The sequence below is a fragment of the Convolutriloba macropyga genome, chromosome 5 (genome assembly GCF_964194025.1).
Source record: "Convolutriloba macropyga chromosome 5, txConMacr16.3, whole genome shotgun sequence".
NCBI lineage: Eukaryota > Metazoa > Xenacoelomorpha > Acoela > Convolutidae > Convolutriloba > Convolutriloba macropyga.
The window spans coordinates 842221-862293 of record NC_134472.1 but is presented as its reverse complement, the minus strand read 5'-3'; the positions used below and the strand labels follow the sequence as shown (position 1 = coordinate 862293).

The 20073-nt window shown below is 37.3% G+C and overlaps 1 protein-coding gene across 1 annotated transcript in view; it reads right to left on the bottom strand.

Moving 5' to 3' along the window:
• Positions 1-20073, bottom strand: part of LOC142339683 (uncharacterized) — a 102875-nt gene that overhangs the window by 37121 nt on the left and 45681 nt on the right. Inside the window, exons 13-15 of the mRNA XM_075389903.1 lie at positions 14041-14106; positions 13333-13685; positions 132-387 (exon numbers count right to left, since the gene is read on the bottom strand). Coding sequence (XP_075246018.1) covers positions 132-387; positions 13333-13685; positions 14041-14106 — 675 coding nt within the window. The remainder of the gene's footprint in view (positions 1-131; positions 388-13332; positions 13686-14040; positions 14107-20073) is intronic.

The following is a 20073-nucleotide window of genomic DNA, read 5'->3' as shown; positions in this document are numbered from 1 at the left end:
TTTTTTTCTATGAGTGTTATACAATCTTTCATCAATGTAAAATTCATTTTTTATGAAGGTTTATTAAACTATAAGCACTAAACTATTGCAACTGCATGAAACGTACGGTGAGGTTAAGCCTGTGAACTAACGTCGACTGTTAAAGGCTTTGGCGACATCAGCGAACACTTCATCGACAGATCTGTTGGCATCAATAGATACTAGTTTGCCCTGTTCATTATAATGTTTGGCTACGGGCACAGTGGCCTCTCTGTATGTGGTGAGTCTGGCCCTGATGGTCTCCTCATTGTCATCCTGTCTCCCACTTGTCTCTCCTCTCTTTATCAACCTCTCCACCATTATCTCATCTGGCACGTCAAAGTCTATCACCAACGAACACGGCTTGATCTGAAACGGACACTAGAATGCAGCCCAGTCGAAACGGAGACAAATAATAAACAAATAGTCAAACATTCCGTAGAAATTTTCAACAGTGATTGAGTTTCAAATAGTTACCATTGTCTAGAGAACCTGACGCTTTTCACTAAACAGTCCAAATCATAGTATATAAGTAGGTTTTAGTAGGCTAGAAAAACAGCCACAAGACTTATGTAAGCTTTCCATGAGTTGATCAATACTTTCCCAGACTAGATCACAATTTTGAAAATGACAGACAATTATTGGCCACGAACTGACTGATCTGATCTTGAACATGTACTTTAATCTTAAAATGCTCTATTAAAAAAATAATAGGAACTTGCAAAACGGCATCGTCTCTTTATTCTCCCTCTCTCCCTCTCTCTCTCTCTCTCTCTCTCTCTCTCTCTCTCTCTCTCTCTCTCTCTGTCTGTCTGTCTAAATATATACAACAAGCTCACATTGTGACTTTATTAATAACTATCGCATAAAAGATGTGTGTAAAAGTTCTAGGGTTTATTTTGATAAGCTTTTCGTTTAAGTTTAATGAGCGCCTCAATTTCAATTTCATAATGAATTTTCGAAAGACAGTCTTAAAGAGAGTGGCAATAAAACTTCCGTTGGCTTATGAACTTTCGCAGGTTGACTGAAAAACGTTTTCAACTAAGTTAAAATATTTTTGTTTCTCAAAATTTATAGAATTACAAAATTATATTTTGTAAAAGAATTTAGAGACTTCAGGAAGAGATTTGAATAATAGATGAAGACTGTGGTATCTTTTTAGGGATGAGAAAGGCCTCAAAAATTAGCTATATATATAGTGGGTATCAGTTACCAAAAATAGTTTGATTCTATAAGTTTCCCTGAAATCATTCACGAGAGATACCGTAAATAGTATGCATTTGCGCTTTTTAAAGAATTAGTTTGCATTCCTATTGATATCACAATCTTTCAAAACATGCTGGTAAGATCCTTCATCTAATCACACCACTCTAGTTATAGCAATCTAGGTTCATCCACTTGAACCAAATATTGGTCTTGACGTCATTTCACGAAGATTCATATTAAAGAAATTACCTTTTTGTATCAATTTGCCCTTGTCTGATTGTACTGATACACAAAATTCTGATATATCTAACTAAGTTGAAAGCTTTAGTTTGAATCTAAATCCTAACAATTTCTTCGTAGTCTTTTTCATCAAACTCTGCCTTTGCTTTAATCAAAAACATAACATACGAGATTTCAGATTTGAAAAGAAAGGCAATCTAATTCAGATTTTTCATCAAGTATCCGGAACGTCGTCTTGTTTTTTCCATCTGAGAGACATGGACAGAAAAGAGAAGAAGACCGAAGAAGCACAAACAGAGACAAGCGGTTTTGGAAAATATCGAAATTCAGTGCCAGTTCGAGCGTGAAAGAAAACAAGCAAACGCAAAGTAATCACTTTCCGCTAGCTGATGGCACTCAAAAGATTCGGAACATTCCACTATTTAGGAACATGAGGCTGAATAATCGGTATGCAGCAGTGAGGAAGCAACGCTTATGTTACGGATTTCTAGGCAAAGGACATGCAATCAAAGATTGTAAAGTAAATGCGTGCGGTATCGATGGGTGCATCAAGAAGCACAACCGATTGCTGCACTCAGAAAAGCAAATGGACAAGGGCAGTCACGCAGTCAACGTAAGCGCAGCAAAAATTAACCAGAGTAACAAAGTTACAAGCTTTCTTCAGATAGTTCGGCTGAGCTTACTAACTCAATAACCAAACTGAATAGCGCTTCAAGGCCATTTCAAGCATTAAAATTGGAATAGAATGAAGAGCGAAATTTAATGCTACCTTCTACCGAAGCCAAACGAATTTAATCACTTTGTTCAACATTTACATTTAGTAACTATTATTAGTACACAATTTTCATGCATGAAGTGAAACTCAAACTCGCACTACCTCAACCACCACCAAAACAATACTACGACTGAACACTATTGCATCAGATTTTTTGCGATTGGATTGCGGATCAACCTGTTTTTGATACAGAAAGTTCGACAAAATTTCTACATGGTTAACAAACTTCCCAAGAAATGAAATTTACACCGGAAAAGTGACGCTATGAAAAAGTGCTCACATTTTGTCGACATTATTATCTATAACCAATCAAAAGTTGAATTTGACATGAAAACTCACGTGACTAGCAGCATAAAAGGAGCTTGAAAAACTACCAAAAATCGGAATAAATTTGCAATTTTGGTTAAATTAAACTGCCATACAGAGCGTTTTGAAGCACACTGTTTTGAGCAGGAACTTACTTGTTATCGTGTCTGGTTTTAGTAGATCATATTAGTGATTGTACAGTTTCAATTTAACATTGACTAATTTAAAAGAGAATTAACTCTGATGTTCTCAAAACATTCTTTCTGAGGAACAAATTTCCTAAGTGGGAGAAGCTTTGTGCAAAGCATAAAGTCGGTTTCTCTTACTGGCTTTAACAAAGCCCACTCTAGTTCATTCTTGGTGTTAGTGAAAACAATAGAGAGATTTGCTAACTTTGAAGTTAGAAAAATGTTATTTTTGTCAGATTTGCAAGTGGTAAAACATACTTTTTCACAACTGCTAACTGCATCAAGTTGATATTTTGCGTAGTTATAGCCAAATTATAGGGCTACAAATTGTGGGAACGGTAATTCCTGAATTCGGTTCATTAATTGAGTTATTAACAAAACTCAACAAAAATTGATTGTTTCAATTTGAATAATTTTGTTTTTCTGAGAGAAACAAGTTTGTTATATAGCAAAGCTGAGCAATTAGTTAACAGGGGTACTTGATCAACCAGTAATGCAACGGTAATCTACAGTATAGCGGATAATACAGTTCACAAAAATTAAATGCAAAAACACAATATCCGGACAGATTTGAAACCGCGGAAACGAACTGGGCGGTGTAAAGTTTTCCTTCAGTTTGATAGGAGAGCAGCCGTTACATTTGGTCCGCCAAAACGGACAGTGGAAGGCAAACTGCTGTCCAATCTGATGAAGAGAGTGCCGAAGACACTCGCCAAAGAGAATTAAAGAAATCAACAGCTACAGGCCAGTGAGACGAACAGAAGAGTGCAATTCAATAAAGAAATTGAAGTGCGAAAACTGCTCAAAAGAAATGAAAAGCAAACAGCAACCAGACAATTCAAGCAAAATCAGCAGAGAATTTCAATCAACAGCTCAAAGGTAGGACGAGAAGCTTCAAGAGTTAGTGGAAGAAGTTAACACTAAACGAAGGCTTTGCTACAAAATAATTGAAGATTCAGATCGACCCAAAAAACTAAAGGTCCTCTACCAACAGACTGTTCACTTTCTAGAGTAGGAATACACAAGCAGCTGCAGCGTCAATACAAGCTTGCCCCTTATCCAACAATTTTAGTTGCAGAACATCTGACAGAAGCAAAGAAGTGCAAAGCAAATTTGGACTGTCGTTGGCTTGCATGTATAATAAGCAAAGTCACGCAAACAGCAATGAATGCAGAGCAAAGCAACACAACTCAAGCAGTGAACGACAGCAAAAACAACAACAGCTACCCAACGGACAACCCGGTTGCTCAAAAAGTGCAAAATCGAGCAACAGCAAGCGGCCAAGATACGGAGAATATTTCGGAAACATCTTCATTAAAGCAAAGGCCCAAGGAAAGGATGAAGAAATTCGATATTGAATTCGAAACCAAGATGCGACTGGAACAAGCGCGGTTTGAGCGGAGGGGGCTAGAGCTGGAAATGCAAATGAAGGAACTAGAAACAAAGCGTCAACTATTGAGGGAAGAGCGTGAGCTAGAGCGCAAAGTGAAGAGAACAGCATTGGAGAATGTTGATGTTCGTTCCCAATCAACGAGTGCTCGAGACAATTCACCCTTCAACTGGAACCTAAAGAAGAGAGTTGACTCAGACTGGGCGAGTAGATTCAACAACCTTCTAATTTCAGATCGATCAACAGCTCGCTTCGAAGTAACCCCTAAAGTGAACAAGCATAGTCACATCTCACGATTTCGCAGTTCACGAGAACGATCCTGAATTGTTGAAGACTGGGACGTTTCCCCAGAGCTGGTCTACTACAATAAAACAGTAGGTACGCAGGTAGGAGTAGCCTACCGAAGCGGAAGCTCGACAACTTCGACAGAAACCCTCTCGCGTGGCCGGAGTGGTCCAGTATGCTCATTGCTACAGTGGATCAACGCCCAAAACCAGACTCAGAGAAGACGAGCCATGTGACGACTCTACTGACAGGCAAGGCAAGGTCAGCAATCTCTGGAGTAGGTTATTCTGGACAGTTCTACGGTGCTGCATGGAGCATTATGAAGGCGAAATTTGGAAGGTCTCATGTGATCACAACGCGAGAGTCTTCTCAAAGCAAGTCAGCTGAAACCTCATGAATCAACAGATCTGATAAGTTTCTTAGTTATTGTTTCAAACTTTGTAATTATGCTCAAAGAACACAAGCAGATTGGTGATCTGCAATCAAGCTCGAAACTCTATATGGCAGAAGAAAAACTACCTCAAGTTCTTAAAGACAAGTAGTGGTACTATGTTGTTGAGAAGGATGAAGATTGGCCTGATCTGATTATGTTTCAAAACTGGCTAACTAGGATAACATTCGTGCAAGACGGGTTTTTAGCTTTCAAGGGATAGCGAAGAGAAGAAGACCGAAGAAGCACAAACAGAGACAAGCGGTTTTGGAAAAAATCGAAATTCAGTGCCAGTTCGAGCGTCAAAGATAACAAGCAAACGCAAAGTAATCACTTTCCGCTAGTTGATGGCACTCAAAAGATTCGGAACATTCCACTATTTAGGAACATGAGGCTGAATAATCGGTATGCAGCAGTGAGGAAGCAACGCTTATGTTACGGATTTCTAGGCAAAGGACATGCAATCAAAGATTGTAAAGTAAATGCGTGCGGTATCGATGGGTGCATCAAGAAGCACAACCGATTGCTACACTCAGAAAAGCAAATGGACAAGGGCAGTCACGCAGTCAACGTAAGCGCAGCAAAAATTAACCAGAGTAACAAAGTTACAAGCTTTCTTCAGATAGTTCGGCTGAGCTTACTAACTCAATAACCAAACTGAATAGCGCTTCAAGGCCATTTCAAGCATTAAAATTGGAATAGAATGAAGAGCGAAATTTAATGCTACCTTCTACCGAAGCCAAACGAATTTAATCACTTTGTTCAACATTTACATTTAGTAACTATTATTAGTACACAATTTTCATGCATGAAGTGAAACTCAAACTCGCACTACCTCAACCACCACCAAAACAATACTACGACTGAACACTATTGCATCAGATTTTTTGCGATTGGATTGCGGATCAACCTGTTTTTGATACAGAAAGTTCGACAAAATTTCTACATGGTTAACAAACTTCCCAAGAAATGAAATTTACACCGGAAAAGTGACGCTATGAAAAAGTGCTCACATTTTGTCGACATTATTATCTATAACCAATCAAAAGTTGAATTTGACATGAAAACTCACGTGACTAGCAGCATAAAAGGAGCTTGAAAAACTACCAAAAATCGGAATAAATTTGCAATTTTGGTTAAATTGTACTGACATACAGAGCGTTTTGAAGCACACTGTTTTGAGCAGGAACTTACTTGTTATCGTGTCTGGTTTTAGTAGATCATATTAGTGATTGTACAGTTTCAATTTAACTTTGACTTATTTAAAAGAGAATTAACTCTGATGTTCTCAAAACATTCTTTCTGAGGAACAAATTTCCTAAGTGGGAGAAGCTTTGTGCAAAGCATAAAGTCGGTTTCTCTTACTGGCTTTAACAAAGCCCACTCTAGTTCATTCTTGGTGTTAGTGAAAACAATAGAGAGATTTGCTAACTTTGAAGTTAGAAAAATATTATTTTTGTCAGATTTGCAAATGGTAAAACATACTGTTTCACAACTGCAAACTGCATCAAGTTGAAATTTTGCGTAGTTATAGCCAAATTATAGGGCTACAATTTGTGGGAACGGTAATTCCATAATTCGGTTCATTAATTGAGTTATTAATAAAACTCAACAAAAATTGATTGTTTCAATTTGAATAACTTTGTTATTCTGAGAGAAACAAGTTTGTTATATAGCAAAGCTGAGCAATTAGTTAACAGGGGTAATTGATCAACCAGTAATGCAACGGTAATCTACAGTATAGCGGATAATACAGTTCACAAAAATTAAATGCAAAAACACAATATCCGGACAGATTTGAAACCGCGGAAACGAACTGGGCGGTGTAAAGTTTTCCTTCAGTTTGATAGGAGAGCAGCCGTTACATTTGGTCCGCCAAAACGGACAGTGGAAGGCAAACTGCTGTCCAATCTGATGAAGAGAGTGCCGAAGACACTCGCCAAAGAGAATTAAAGAAATCAACAGCTACAGGCCAATGAGACGAACAGAAGAGTGCAATTCAATAAAGATATTGAAGTGCGAAAACTGCTCAAAGGAAATGAAAAGCAAACAGCAACCAGGCAATTCAAGCAAAATCAGCAGAGAATTTCAATCAACAGCTCAAAGGTAGGACGAGAAGCTTCAAAAGTTAGTGGAAGAAGTTAACACTAAACGAAGGCTTTGCTACAAAATAATTGAAGATTCAGATCGACCCAACAAACCAAAGGTCCTCTACCAACAGACTGTTCACTTTCTAGAGTAGGAATACACAAACAGCTGCAGCGTCAATACAAGCTTGCCCCTTATCCAACAATTTTAGTTGAAGAACATCTGACAGAAGCGAAGAAGTGCAAAGCAAATTTGGACTATCGTTGGCTTGCATGTATAATAAGCAAAGTCACGCAAACAGCAATGAATGCAGAGCAAAGCAACACAACTCAAGCAGTGCACGACAGCAAAAACAACAACAACTACCCAACGGACAACCCGGTTGCTCAAAAAGTGCAAAAGCGAGCAACAGCAAGCGGCCAAGATACGGAGAATATTTCGGAAACATCTTCATTAAAGCAAAGGCCCAAGGAAAGGATGAAGAGATTCGATATTGAAATCGAAACCAAGATGCGACTGGAACAAGCGCGGTTTGAGCGGAGGAGGCTAGAGTTGGAAATGCAAATGAAGGAACTGGAAACGAAGCATCAACTATTGAGGGAAGAGCGTGAGCTAGAGCGCAAAGTGAAGAGAACAGCATTGGAGAATGCTGATGTTCGTTCCCAATCAACGAGTGCTCGAGTTAATTCACCCTTCAACTGGAACCTAAAGAAGAGAGTTGACTCAGACTGGGCGAGTAGATTCAACAACCTTCTAATTTCAGATCGATCAACAGCTCGCTTCGAAGTAACCCCTAAAGTGAACAAGCATAGTCACATCTCACGATTTCGCAGTTCACAAGAACGATCCTGAATTGTTGAAGACTGGGAAGTTTCCCCAGAGCTGGTCTACTACAATAAAACAGTAGGTACGCAGGTAGGAGTAGCCTACCGAAGCGGAAGCTGAACAACTTCGACAGAAACCCACTCGCGTGGCCGGAGTGGTCCAGTATGCACATTGCTACAGTGGATCAACGCCCAAAACCAGACTCAGAGAAGACGAGCCATGTGACGACTCTACTGACAGGCAAGACAAGGTCAGCAATCTCTGGAGTAGGCTATTCTGGACAGTTCTACGGTGCTGCATGGAGCATTATGAAGGCGAAGTTTGGAAGGTCTCATGTGATCATTGATGCACAACGCGAGAGTCTTCTCAAAGCAAGTCAGCTGAAACCTCATGAATCAACAGATCTGATAAGTTTCTTAGTTATTGTTTCAAACTTTGTAATTATGCTCAAAGAACACAAGCAGATTGGTGATCTGCAATCAAGCTCGAAACTCTATATGGCAGAAGACAAACTACCTCAAGTTCTTAAAGACAAGTAGTGGTACTATGTTGTTGAGAAAGATGAAGATTGGCCTGATCTGATTATGTTTCAAAACTGGCTAACTAGGATAACATTCGTGCAAGACGGGTTTTTAGCTTTCAAGGGATAACGAAGAGAAGAAGACCGAAGAAGCACAAACAGAGACAAGCGGTTTTGGAAAAAATCGAAATTCAGTGCCAGTTCGAGCGTGAAAGAAAACAAGCAAACGCAAAGTAATCACTTTCCGCTAGCTGATGGCACTCAAAAGATTCGGAACATTCCACTATTTAGGAACATGAGGCTGAATAATCGGTATGCAGCAGTGAGGAAGCAACGCTTATGTTACGGATTTCTAGGCAAAGGACATGCAATCAAAGATTGTAAAGTAAATGCGTGCGGTATCGATGGGTGCATCAAGAAGCACAACCGATTGCTACACTCAGAAAAGCAAATGGACAAAGGCAGTCACACAGTCAACGTAAGCGCAGCAAAAATTAACCAGAGTAACAAAGTTACAAGCTTTCTTCAGATAGTTCCTGTCTCAATAGAGACCGGTGGCATCAGGCTGAACAGATATGTTTTCCTCAATAGTGGATCAACGGTTTCATTCCTTGATCAAAATGTGCAAGAGAAGTTACGAGCCAAGGCACCGATGTGACGCTCAACATAGCTGTTAAACACGGAAAAAAGGACCTGAAGACAGAAAAGTTTCCTCTCAAAATTAAGAGACTAAATTCAAAGGTCTATTCACTCGAAGCGTTCCCACACCCGTCAATATATTTGGGAAACACAAATTAAAGCTACAGCAAGCTGACGCAAAGCTTGAATCATTTCAGTGTTCTACCTAACAAAAGCTTCAACTGGATGGAAGTTGGCATCAGCCTCGGTCAAGATGCTTATGAGGTACAACGCCCACTGGAATACAAGATAGGAACACGCAACGAACCTTTCGCCGATCTAACAGAGCTAGAATGGGTAGTCAGTGGAGCCATGACGGGCGAAAAAAGACAAAAAGTTTGTCTTTTCGCTTTCACAGAAGATGTGAATTTGGCTGAGAGTATCCAAACCTGGCGGGAAAATGAAACCTAAGCTCCCAAAATCAACGTTGTCAGTCAGTCAAAGAAGCAACTGCAGGCACAAAAATGCTAGATAGTACGACAAAGTTCACAGGCGAGCGGTACGAAGTCGGATTGCTGTGGAGTGAGTCAGGGCCAAACCTACCGAACAACTACAGCTAAGTCCTGGGTCACCTTTACTCACTGGAGCGAAGTTGCTAGAAAGCAATATATGCAGTGTTGGGAGCAGATGAGTAACCGAGGACGTTCTTTCAACAACGATGTGTATTGTTGAGCAGACCTTGAACCTAAGACCGTTTACTCCAGTTAGTTCAGATGTTAATGACTTAGAAGCATTGAACCGCAATCACAATTTGCTTGGCAACAGGAACGTTTCCTTAGCCTACCTACTATGCGCAGAAGAGTCTCAAGCCTATGCAAATCTCATATGGGAGAAATTTCGTAGAAAATATGTGCCATATCTGAATAACTGGCAAAAATGGCGGTCTACGGCCAACGAAACCCTTAAAGAAGGCGACTTCATTTAGTTGATCAAAGACAGCGATAAGCGTGGATAATACAATCCAGCTAGGGAGAACATTGATGGGTCTGACGGGGTGATTTGATCAGCGATAGTTCAAACGAACGACGGAGTGTATAACAGACTAGTAGTGAAACTCGCCCCAGTACTACTTGGAAAAGATGTTTTCGCGATGGAAAACAAGGCCGGCGATGTGGCGGCTGAGCTTACTAACTCAAAAACCAAATAGCGCTTCAAAGCCATTTCAAGAATTGAAGCTAGAATAGCATGAAGAGCGAAATTTAATGCTACATTCTATCGAAGCCATATGGATTTGTTCGCTTTGTTCGACATTTGTATTTAGTTAGTATTATTAGTAACAATTGTCATACATGAAGTGAAATTCAAACTCGAACTACCTCAACCATCAGCAAAGCAATACTACAACTTAACAGTATTGGATCAGATTCTTTGCGATTGGATTGCGAATCAACCTGTTATTCATACAAAACATTCCACAAAACTTCTACATGGTTAACAGAATTCTCATGACATCAAATTTACACTGAAAAAATGACGTTATGGAAAATTGTTCACATTCTGTTGACATTAGTATCTAAGACCAATCAACAGTTGAATTTGACATGAAAACTCACGTGACTTGCACCATAAAAGGAGCTTGAAAAGCTACCAAAAATGGGGAAAAAAATTTGCAGTTTTGGTAAATTAAACTGACATACAGTGCGTATTGAATCACAATTTCTTAAGTGGTAATTTACTTGTTATCGTGTGCTGTTTCTGTAGATCATATTAGTGATTGTACAGTTATAGCTTAACTTTGACTTATTGAAAAGAGAGTTAACTCTTATGTTCTCAAAACTTTCGTTCTGAGAAACAAACTTCCTAAGTGAGAGAACCTTTGTGCACAGCATAAAGTCAGTTTCTCTGACTGGTTTTGACAAAGCCCACTCTAGTTCAACATTGGTGTTATTGAAAACAATAGAGGGACTTGCTAACTTTGGAATTAGAATAAAATTATTATTGTCAGATTTGCAACTGGTAAAACTTACTGTTTCACAACTGCTAACTGCAGGAAATTTTGCATAGTTATAGCGAAGTTATAGGGCTACAATTTCTAGGAACGGCGTTTCTTAAATTCGGTTTTTAAATTGAGTTATTAACAAAACTCTACAAAAATTGTTTGTTTCAGTTTGATTTATTTTGTTATTCTGAGAGAAACGAGTTTGTTATACAGCAAAGCTGAGCAATTGGTTATCAGGAGTAATTGATCAACCAGTAATGCAACGGTAATTTACATTTTAGCGGATTATACAGTTCACAAAAGTTAAGTGCAAAAACACAATATCCAGACAGATTTGAAACCGCTGAAACGAACTGGGCAGTGCAAAGTTTTCCTTGAGCTTGATAGGAGAGAAGCCGTTACATTTGTGTATATATATATATATATATATATATATATATATATTTACATGATATACATATATAAACCCATTATCAGCGCGAAAAAGTAATGTGTGTGTGTGTGTGTGTGTTTACTTTTGTGTGTTTGCGCGCGTGCTTGTTTATGCACTTTTGTGTTTGTGTGTATGTTTGTGGTTGTGTGTGCGTGCGTGTGTGTGTGTGTGTGTGTGTGTGTGTCTGTTTCTCTCTATTTCTCTCTCTCTCTCTCTCTTTCTCTCTCTCTTTCTCTGTGTGTGTGTGTTTGTTTGTTTGTACGTGTTATATATATATATATATATGCATATATATTTATATATATATATATATATATATATATATAATATATATATATATATATATATATATATATATATGTGTATATATACATATATATGTGTGTGTATGTGTACGTGTTTAATTATTTCTGTTTGTTTATGCATGTCTGTGTGTGTGTGTGTGTGTGTGTGTGTGTGTGTGTGTGTGTGTGTGTCTGTTTCTCTCTCTCTCTTTCTTTCTCTCTCTGTGTGTGTGTGTGTGTGTGTTTGTTTGTTTGTACGTGTTATATATATATATATATATATATATATATATATATATATATATGTTTGTGTGCGTGTTTAATTAATTCTATTTGTTTATGCATGTCTGTGTGTGTGTGTGTGGGTGGTTGGGTGTTTGGGTGGGTGTTTTTTTTGTGCGTTTTTTTAATGAACATTTGTATTCCAGGAATGAAATTGTTTTTCGTAAGGAAGAATATTCCTCATGATGCGTTCAATAAAAATCATTTGTATATTGCACGTAAAAGCTAATAATTCGAACAAAAGCTGAAAAAATCATTGCAATGTTTTTAGCATTTAATTAATTACCGAAAAACGTCTGAAAATGAGCAGCAAAACTTTGTCAAAAGCATTGAATTTTTGAAATGAAAAAGTTTATTAACAATATGATGCTGCTTCACAATTTTATAATTTCAGCCACCTGATTTATTATGTGTAAAATAAAGGTTTAGAATTTTAAAAAATAGATCGAAATACAATATTTCTCACTTAGCATTTTGTAATATATTCCAAGTAACATGAACGGCTTTTAAATAGTTAAACCTTTTGCACGTTCGGATTAATTCGCAATCACGAAAGTTTTGTTTGAACTGAAATAAAAAGAAAGTAAAAGATGAATATTATGAAGTATTGAAATTTGAATTGGTTGTTCTTTTTATTTTTTAGCAATGTATTTGACTCTACGCTTACTCAAACAAAGTGAATGCAAACGATAGTCCTCCAATAAAAGTACATCTCTAACAAACTTCGTTTTTGTGATTAGCAGAATTTATCAGATCGTTTTATTTGAATTCAATTCGACAGGAATGATCAAAACCAATCGAATCAAAACCAGACCGATTAGATTATACGGAACTGCTATGGTAAAGTACGGTCTATAATGATTGAGCTTAAATAAACTGGGTTCAGAATATATCTGACTATTGATCTAGTGTTTAATAGAAACTGCGTAAGATGATTAAACCTGACTAACAATTTAATCACGGATGAAATAAAAGTTTAATGAGACGCATTCAAAGTTAAATCGCTCTGCTCATTAATCTAACCCCACAAGTAGCATAATTTTGTGCTTGGAGAATCTTGATTATACAATGAAGTTTTTAAGTTGTTTTTCATTGTTGCAGTAATAAAGGAAGGAACAAATGTAAGAAAATATATGAAAAATATAAAACTGGCTGTTTTCAATTGTTAACAGCATAACATGTGCTTGTTTTTTTGGAGAAAATTCTCTTTGTTGTTATCAGAGAAAAAGAATCACGCAAAAGTTTAGTTAGAAATCATGCATGATTGGGAAAATTTTATTCGTTATGAGCAGAGTTGAAAGTCTTTAAGATATAGTCTAAAATGGAGAAAACGATCTGTTAGGAGCCTAAATTCCGGAAATTTTTTATCAGTCGTGTTTTAGTCTGCAATCTCAAGCCAATGACTATTTTTTTTTTTGAAAAATTTCAATTCATACAATATTAACCTGCTCTTCAAACTTGAGACCCTGGTCAATTTCTCTTGGGTATCCATCAATGAGGAATCCATTGCAGGACCCTTGAGCCACGGCTTCTGTCATGGCTTCCGTGATGAGGTCGAGAACCTTTTCGAGTGGGACGAGTTTGCCAGCCTTCATGACAGCCTCCAGCTCCTGTCCATCAGGGGATCCAGAGGCGACCTTTGCCCTCAACAGGTCTCCTGAGGAGAGGTGGGTGAAGTTGAACTCCTTCACTATCTTGTCACACTGGGTACCCTTCCCACTTCCGGGACCACCAGTCACAAAAACTATCGGGAGCTTCTCAAACACTGACTTCATATCGCTGCTTTCCGGTATCTTAGCTGGAACATTTAGAATTATATGAAAGCAACCTAAAATTGTTCCTAAGAGTTGACTCAAGCATTTTTCTGTCATAATTATTTCAAATGTTTGAGCTTCAAAAGATATTATTATAAGCATATGCTGTCATCTGATTATGTCTGAGGCCATATATATATATATATATATATATATATATATATATATATATATATAAGAGACGTCTTCAATGTCACTTTCTACGCATTAAAATATGTCCCATTCGCCATTTAGCTTTAGCGAGTGAGATGCGATATTGGATTATTTTTTAACTTTAAATAAAATGTCTACCTGATTATCCATCATTTGTAGTTAAATATGGAAATATTTGAGACGGACCTTCAGCAGCTGAAGAAGAAATCAGTTGACTCTGCATTGATTCCATTGAACTCTGACTCAACATGCCTGCAAAAATATCTTCATGAAACCAACCTGACATTAATGCATGTACACTTGACGACATTCGAGCAATTCTAGTACAAAACAACCGCAATTCTGGCTAGAAATTTTATTAATATAATGATCCAGAGTACTGGACTGAGTAAAATCGGGCTTGAATCAGAGATGAAAAATTAGTTTGAAAATAGACTGATCAGTCTAGATTTTGACATAACCATAGAATGCACAAATGTAAAACTGACAATGAGCAACTCTAGAGTGAGCCTGATTCTGTAGTTAAATACTCTCTCTGGTTGGTCTGTCTGTGAGGTAACTTGTAGGTTATTTCACATAAAACTGCAGGTAATGTTAAGTGCTTGAACGTAATATCTAGGTCAGTTGCATTGAAGATCAATTTACTTGCAAAATCTAAGTAAATTTGCCTGCATTTTTTAATATTTACCTGCAATTTATTGATAGGAGTGAATGCGGTTTCGTTCATTTTTTCATTTGGTTGTATGTAAAAAATCACAGCCTTTCTTTGTTCACGAGAGTTTTAACTGCCCTTGTGAATTACACATTGTTCCACATTTTTGGAGTGGATTGGCAATATGGGCAGGGAGGAAGCCAAAGTGTAATTCACGCCAGTAAAATGTGAAATCTGGCAAGACAAATTAGCCAATGCCAATATACCCAATGTAACAAAATACTCAACCTGTATATACGCAAGGTTGAAATTACTAGAAGGATTTTTTAGTATAACAATTAGCTGGTGCATTTGGCCATGCCTCGAGTGCCATGGCTATCTCTTATTGACCCTTGGGATCTCATGTAACATAATCACAACCAAACATGGGATTAAACTATCCGCTTAATTTTGATAAAACATGCTTGTGAAACTGAGTTCTAATTTTTAGTCAGGTCAGATTATTGAAGGAAAAGATGAAAGAGAATAAATAGGTTATTTCGGCACTATTAAGAGGGTATAGTCTCATATTTGGTAATTTAGCAATGGATTTATAAAAATGCAACCAAGTGAAACAAACATTTCAGAGTATAGGAATCCAATATATAAGAATCCCATATAGAAATCCCTAACAGGCCTGATTCAGAGAAATTTCAGAGACCAGGTCTTGACAGAGACATGCCAAGACTTGGGCAGAGAAGCCAAGACTTTTTATCTCTCTGGGCAGAGAGAGGCCAAAACTTGGGTTCTTCTGGGCTGAGCAGAATCCAAGTCTTGGGTCTCTCTGACCAGAGTAAAGCTTAACAACATGAAGATAGGATATTTTTCATTTAGTGAGGGCAACTTTTGAACTCGATTACAAGTTTTCTGTCAAAAAATCATTTGCCTCGGCAGTTTTAGAATCAGTCTTAGAATCAGTTTATTCTCTTGATAAATAAAAAAAATCAAGTTCATTGATTATTCATATATCATCGTAAGAACTGAGTGTTTTATTTTTGAATGAGATCAGGTTTTCAGTATTGTGTCCCGGACAGGCATTACCTGAAAACTGAACTTTGGAAAAACAAAAAGTTTGAGGGTCAAATGGGTTGTCTGGCTCTTCGCCTTTTAGCGTACCAGTGATTTTTATCTATTATGAATCAAACAGAAATTAGCTGAAAATTGAAGTTCGAAGAAACAGAACTTTTGCGGGAAACAGAAAGTTAGTTAAACAATTCAAGTCGAATTTTCCAATTTTCAATAGAATCCTAATCCTTAAATTTCTTCAAGCTATTCAAAGAGTGGTTCATATGAAACGAAACCCTAAGTCAAAAATTCTAATATGATTAAAATCCAAATCATAAAGAAAATTCGTTCCAGGTTGCCTACAAGTCAAGCTATGTTTTCGAACGCTTTTTTTCAATAAGAGTTTTTCGAACAAAACTCCAAGTTGTAGTCCTCCTATGTGCATGGAAATTATGTAAAAAACAAATATATTCAGCTAGGAAAAATTTAGGTTTTCAAACGGTACTTTCGTCATTTTCAAATTTGTCGTCTTAAAATGAATTTTTTTCGAGCTACTCAAGAAGTGCTTCTCATTGTGCGTGCTTGAGTGTACTTGTTAGTACTTTTTGTTTGTCTGCTTCTGGATGTTGTTTTATGTGTATTTATAATGTTTAGTATTGCTATGATTTTTTAAGCTATAAATTTTTTCCACAGTGACTACTGAATTTGTATTTTTAAGGACCTCTTAGGCTTTGAAAATGTGTCCATACCTTACCAGGAGCCAAGAATTTGATAGAATTCGTAATAACAACGGCTGCATTTGGTGCTTTTTTGATATTAGGGAACTCCAACTTATGTTAAAAGTGTCCTTGAACGTAGAAAAATGCACCTTTCTAACCCTCTGTCCAGAAAAAACTTAAGTTTTGGATCCTCTCTGCAAAGCGAAGCGAAGCTCCAAGTCTTTCGTCTTGGCTGCCAAGAGGTCACCAAGTCTTGGGTCTACTCTTCACAGATTTTCTCTTGGTAGAGAGACCCAAGTTGTGGGATTTCTCTGGACAGAGACCCCCAAGCCTTGACTTTTCTCTGTCAATAGAAACCTCAGAGATCGACTCTGGAGTGTGCTCTTACCAGCCTTGTATTTGACCTGATCAGACTCTGAATAAGGCCTGAGACCTTCTCTCATTTTATTTCTGAATCAGGCTTGATCGTTTCTGAAGATATGTTACGGGATAGCTTTGAAAAAAGGAAGGTATTTTAGAATTATTTCGGTTAGCAATACTTTTCTAGTAAACAAGTTTTTCATACAATTTTGCATCATTGGCGCGTGGTTGGCTTGTGAATATCCTATCACGCAATGCTCATAATTAATCAATTCAAACATCCCTCGAGGTACATTTATAAAAAGTAACTAACTAGGCTTGAGTGAAGAGAGACTGTTGTTGAGGACTTGGTCGTCTGCACTGAACTCTTGCGCAGAGATCTACAAACAATTATGACTATTATCAATTGTAAGAAAGATAATGGAGATGAATATTAAGTTATTGCATATTGCGAATATAACGCACACTATAATATTAGCAAGAGTTTAATGATGTCGCAAATGAAGAGCTCGATTCCAATTTTACATCTCGCAAGCAGAAAATTTAAATTTTGTGTGCCGAATTTTGAGGTGAGTCGGATTTAACCGTAGTGTGTTGCAATGTATGACGCATATTACAACTGTGTCATCATAAAATCACAACCAGTTTCAATCAATAATTCATTTTACTTTGAACATCACCACTAGAAACTACATATTCATCACTGGTTTTTACTTGCGGAAGTTAGTCTTGGAGATATTTACGCACTCAATGCCATTAACCACTTCAACAGGTGATTTATACGCGTCTGATTTTGTTCTCTCAACGTTTGTCATGCGTAACAAAAATTTGATCAAAGAACTTTGATTTACGATGAAGTTTTAGTCAACGATCATCGATTTCGATTTTCAATTAAGAGGACTTGAACTTGAAGAGGTTGATTTTGAATAGCTCTGAAACGGTGCTCAAACACGCAAAATGCCTCCTAGCATCATTTAGTTACGGCGCTAATTTAATACTAAACTAACATTATTTGTTGTGATTGTAACGTACTGAAAATCAAAAAATCCGGATTACAACTTTCGGTCAGGCTTAAATCGAATTACTTTATAAAGAGAGCTCCTGTTTTGGAGCATTTGAACAACAGGGGAGATGTTGGCTTTGAAATTAGCTATCTCCTTATCAATGTCACTGTCTGACATCTGAGTAGTGGATTTGTACACTTCTGTCATTTCTTCCTCTGTCTCTTCAAGGTAGATTGCAAAGCTCAACCCTCCCACCTGCAATAATTCTGGGTATAGAAGTCAGGGGAACAAACTGAAAAGATCTGAAATCAGATCAAATTTTGATTAAAAAAAGGTCAGACAGATTTTGATTTTTTCCTTGCATTATTCTCAAATAATTTTGCCGAGATGAAAAAAGCTTCCATTCATAACATTTCACGAGGATTGCGTAAGAGAAGTGGAATACGTTATCAGTCCAATCAGAGCTTCAAACTCATACGTTACCAGGTAATATAGACCCCTGATATGATCTTCTCCATCAATATGACAAAGACATCATATAAGACAAGTTGGAGAATTTAATTCTAATTGTTCCAACACACATTGGTGGGGAGGAACTATTTGCTCAACTGGGCTTCTTTGTTCAATCAATTAAGTTGACTTTCAATTTTGTTCAGTCAGAGTGGTATCACTAGAAAGCTCGTCCAGCCTAGAAGACATAATTAAATGGATTGTTTCGAATATCCCTTTTAATTGAATCTCCCTTCAAATCTTTGTGGTTTAAAGTTTGTGCACATTTGACTGATACCATCTGTTTTTAATCCAGAATTCGTAATTTTTGCTCAAGTTTTCGTAATCTTATTGTTCCGACCCCATCATATGGGGGGGAGGAACTATATACTCAAATGGGTTTTTTTTCTGTTCAGTGAATTTTCGCCGATCGATATATTCATCGTAGAAACTTATGAGTGGTATCATTAAAAAGCCCGTCCAGCGTAGATTATAGAATTAAAAAGATTTTTTCGAAATTCATTTTTTACAGGGAGTTATCGAGCTCCAAAATTTTGTGATCATTCTGGCGTTTTTGTTCACTTTTACAGTTTTTTTTCACTTTTCCGATAAAAGCATGTGTCATATCATTGAAAAGCCCTTTGAAATAGATTATATAAGTTTTTTTTGAAAAATCCCTGATCAGGTAATATATTTTTTTAGTTATCATATTGACATTTTCGTGGTGTCAAAGTGTATTTCTGATGTTGGTCTTAGATTTTCGGTTTTTGGATAGCAAATTACCGTGTAAAAATATTCACTGCGCCTAGGGTAGAATGATACCAATTTCGTAAAACCTTCGAAACAGAATAGATTCAAAAATTTCTAATTTCTGTCTGGAAAAGGCAAAAACAAAATTTTTGGTTTTTGCCAGTTAAGGTTATTAAAAAATTATTAAAAGGCTTTAGAAAGTTAAATTTAAAAAAGTTATGTCACCCTGATTTGGGGTTTTTGAACAATAAAGTTCGAAAACACCAAATCAGATTGACAAAACCTTTCTAAATTTAAATTTCAAGAACTAGCAGATTTGGATCTAGTCTATCCCCCACCAAAGTGGGTATCTATTTTTACGCCGCCCCACGCCTACGTGCTGTTGTTTTGCACAGTGATACGCTGCATCAGGACTCTTGAATTGTAAATGGTAGTAATGAAAAAAAGATAGGGGGCGGCGGAGCAGAACAGATCCCATAATTTTTTCCCCTTGTCTAAAAAACAGGGGTCTTCCAATTATAGGACCCCCCCCCCACCTCAACTTAGTGGTCAGATAACCTATAGCCCCCCCAGTCATAGTAATTATACAATAATGGGGGCTAAAATTTCATGGGGGATATAATGGGAAAGACCGAAATATAGATCTGCACAACTTTAGTTCATATGTAGTTGAAACCTATTCAATAAATGGTCTTTCACATTATAACCCCCTGCAATTATAGCTCCCCATTATGGTATATTTACCATGACTGGGGGTTATAAGTTATATAACCACTAAACTGGGGGGGGGGTTATAATGGGTAAGACCCCATTATTGAGCCTGTTTCAACTAAAAATTTATAAAAAAATGTGTCGGTCTATCTTTTAGATATGGGGGGAGAATTATGGGATCTATTTCCCCCGCCCTCCGTACCTTGTTTCTTATTACTACGTTTTACAATTCATGTGTTGTGATGCAGAGTATTACTGTGCAAAACATTAGCATGTAGGCGTGGGGTGGCGTAAAAGTTACGGGTCGTTCCCATTATAGACCCCCCATGAAATTTTAGCCCCCATTATGGTATAATTACCATGATGGGGGCTATAGGTTATCTGACAACTAAGCTGGTGGGGGCTATATTGGGAAAGACCCAAAGTTACATACCCACTTTGCTGGGGGGGGATAGATTGGTTCCAAAACTGATGGTTGCAATAATAGCTT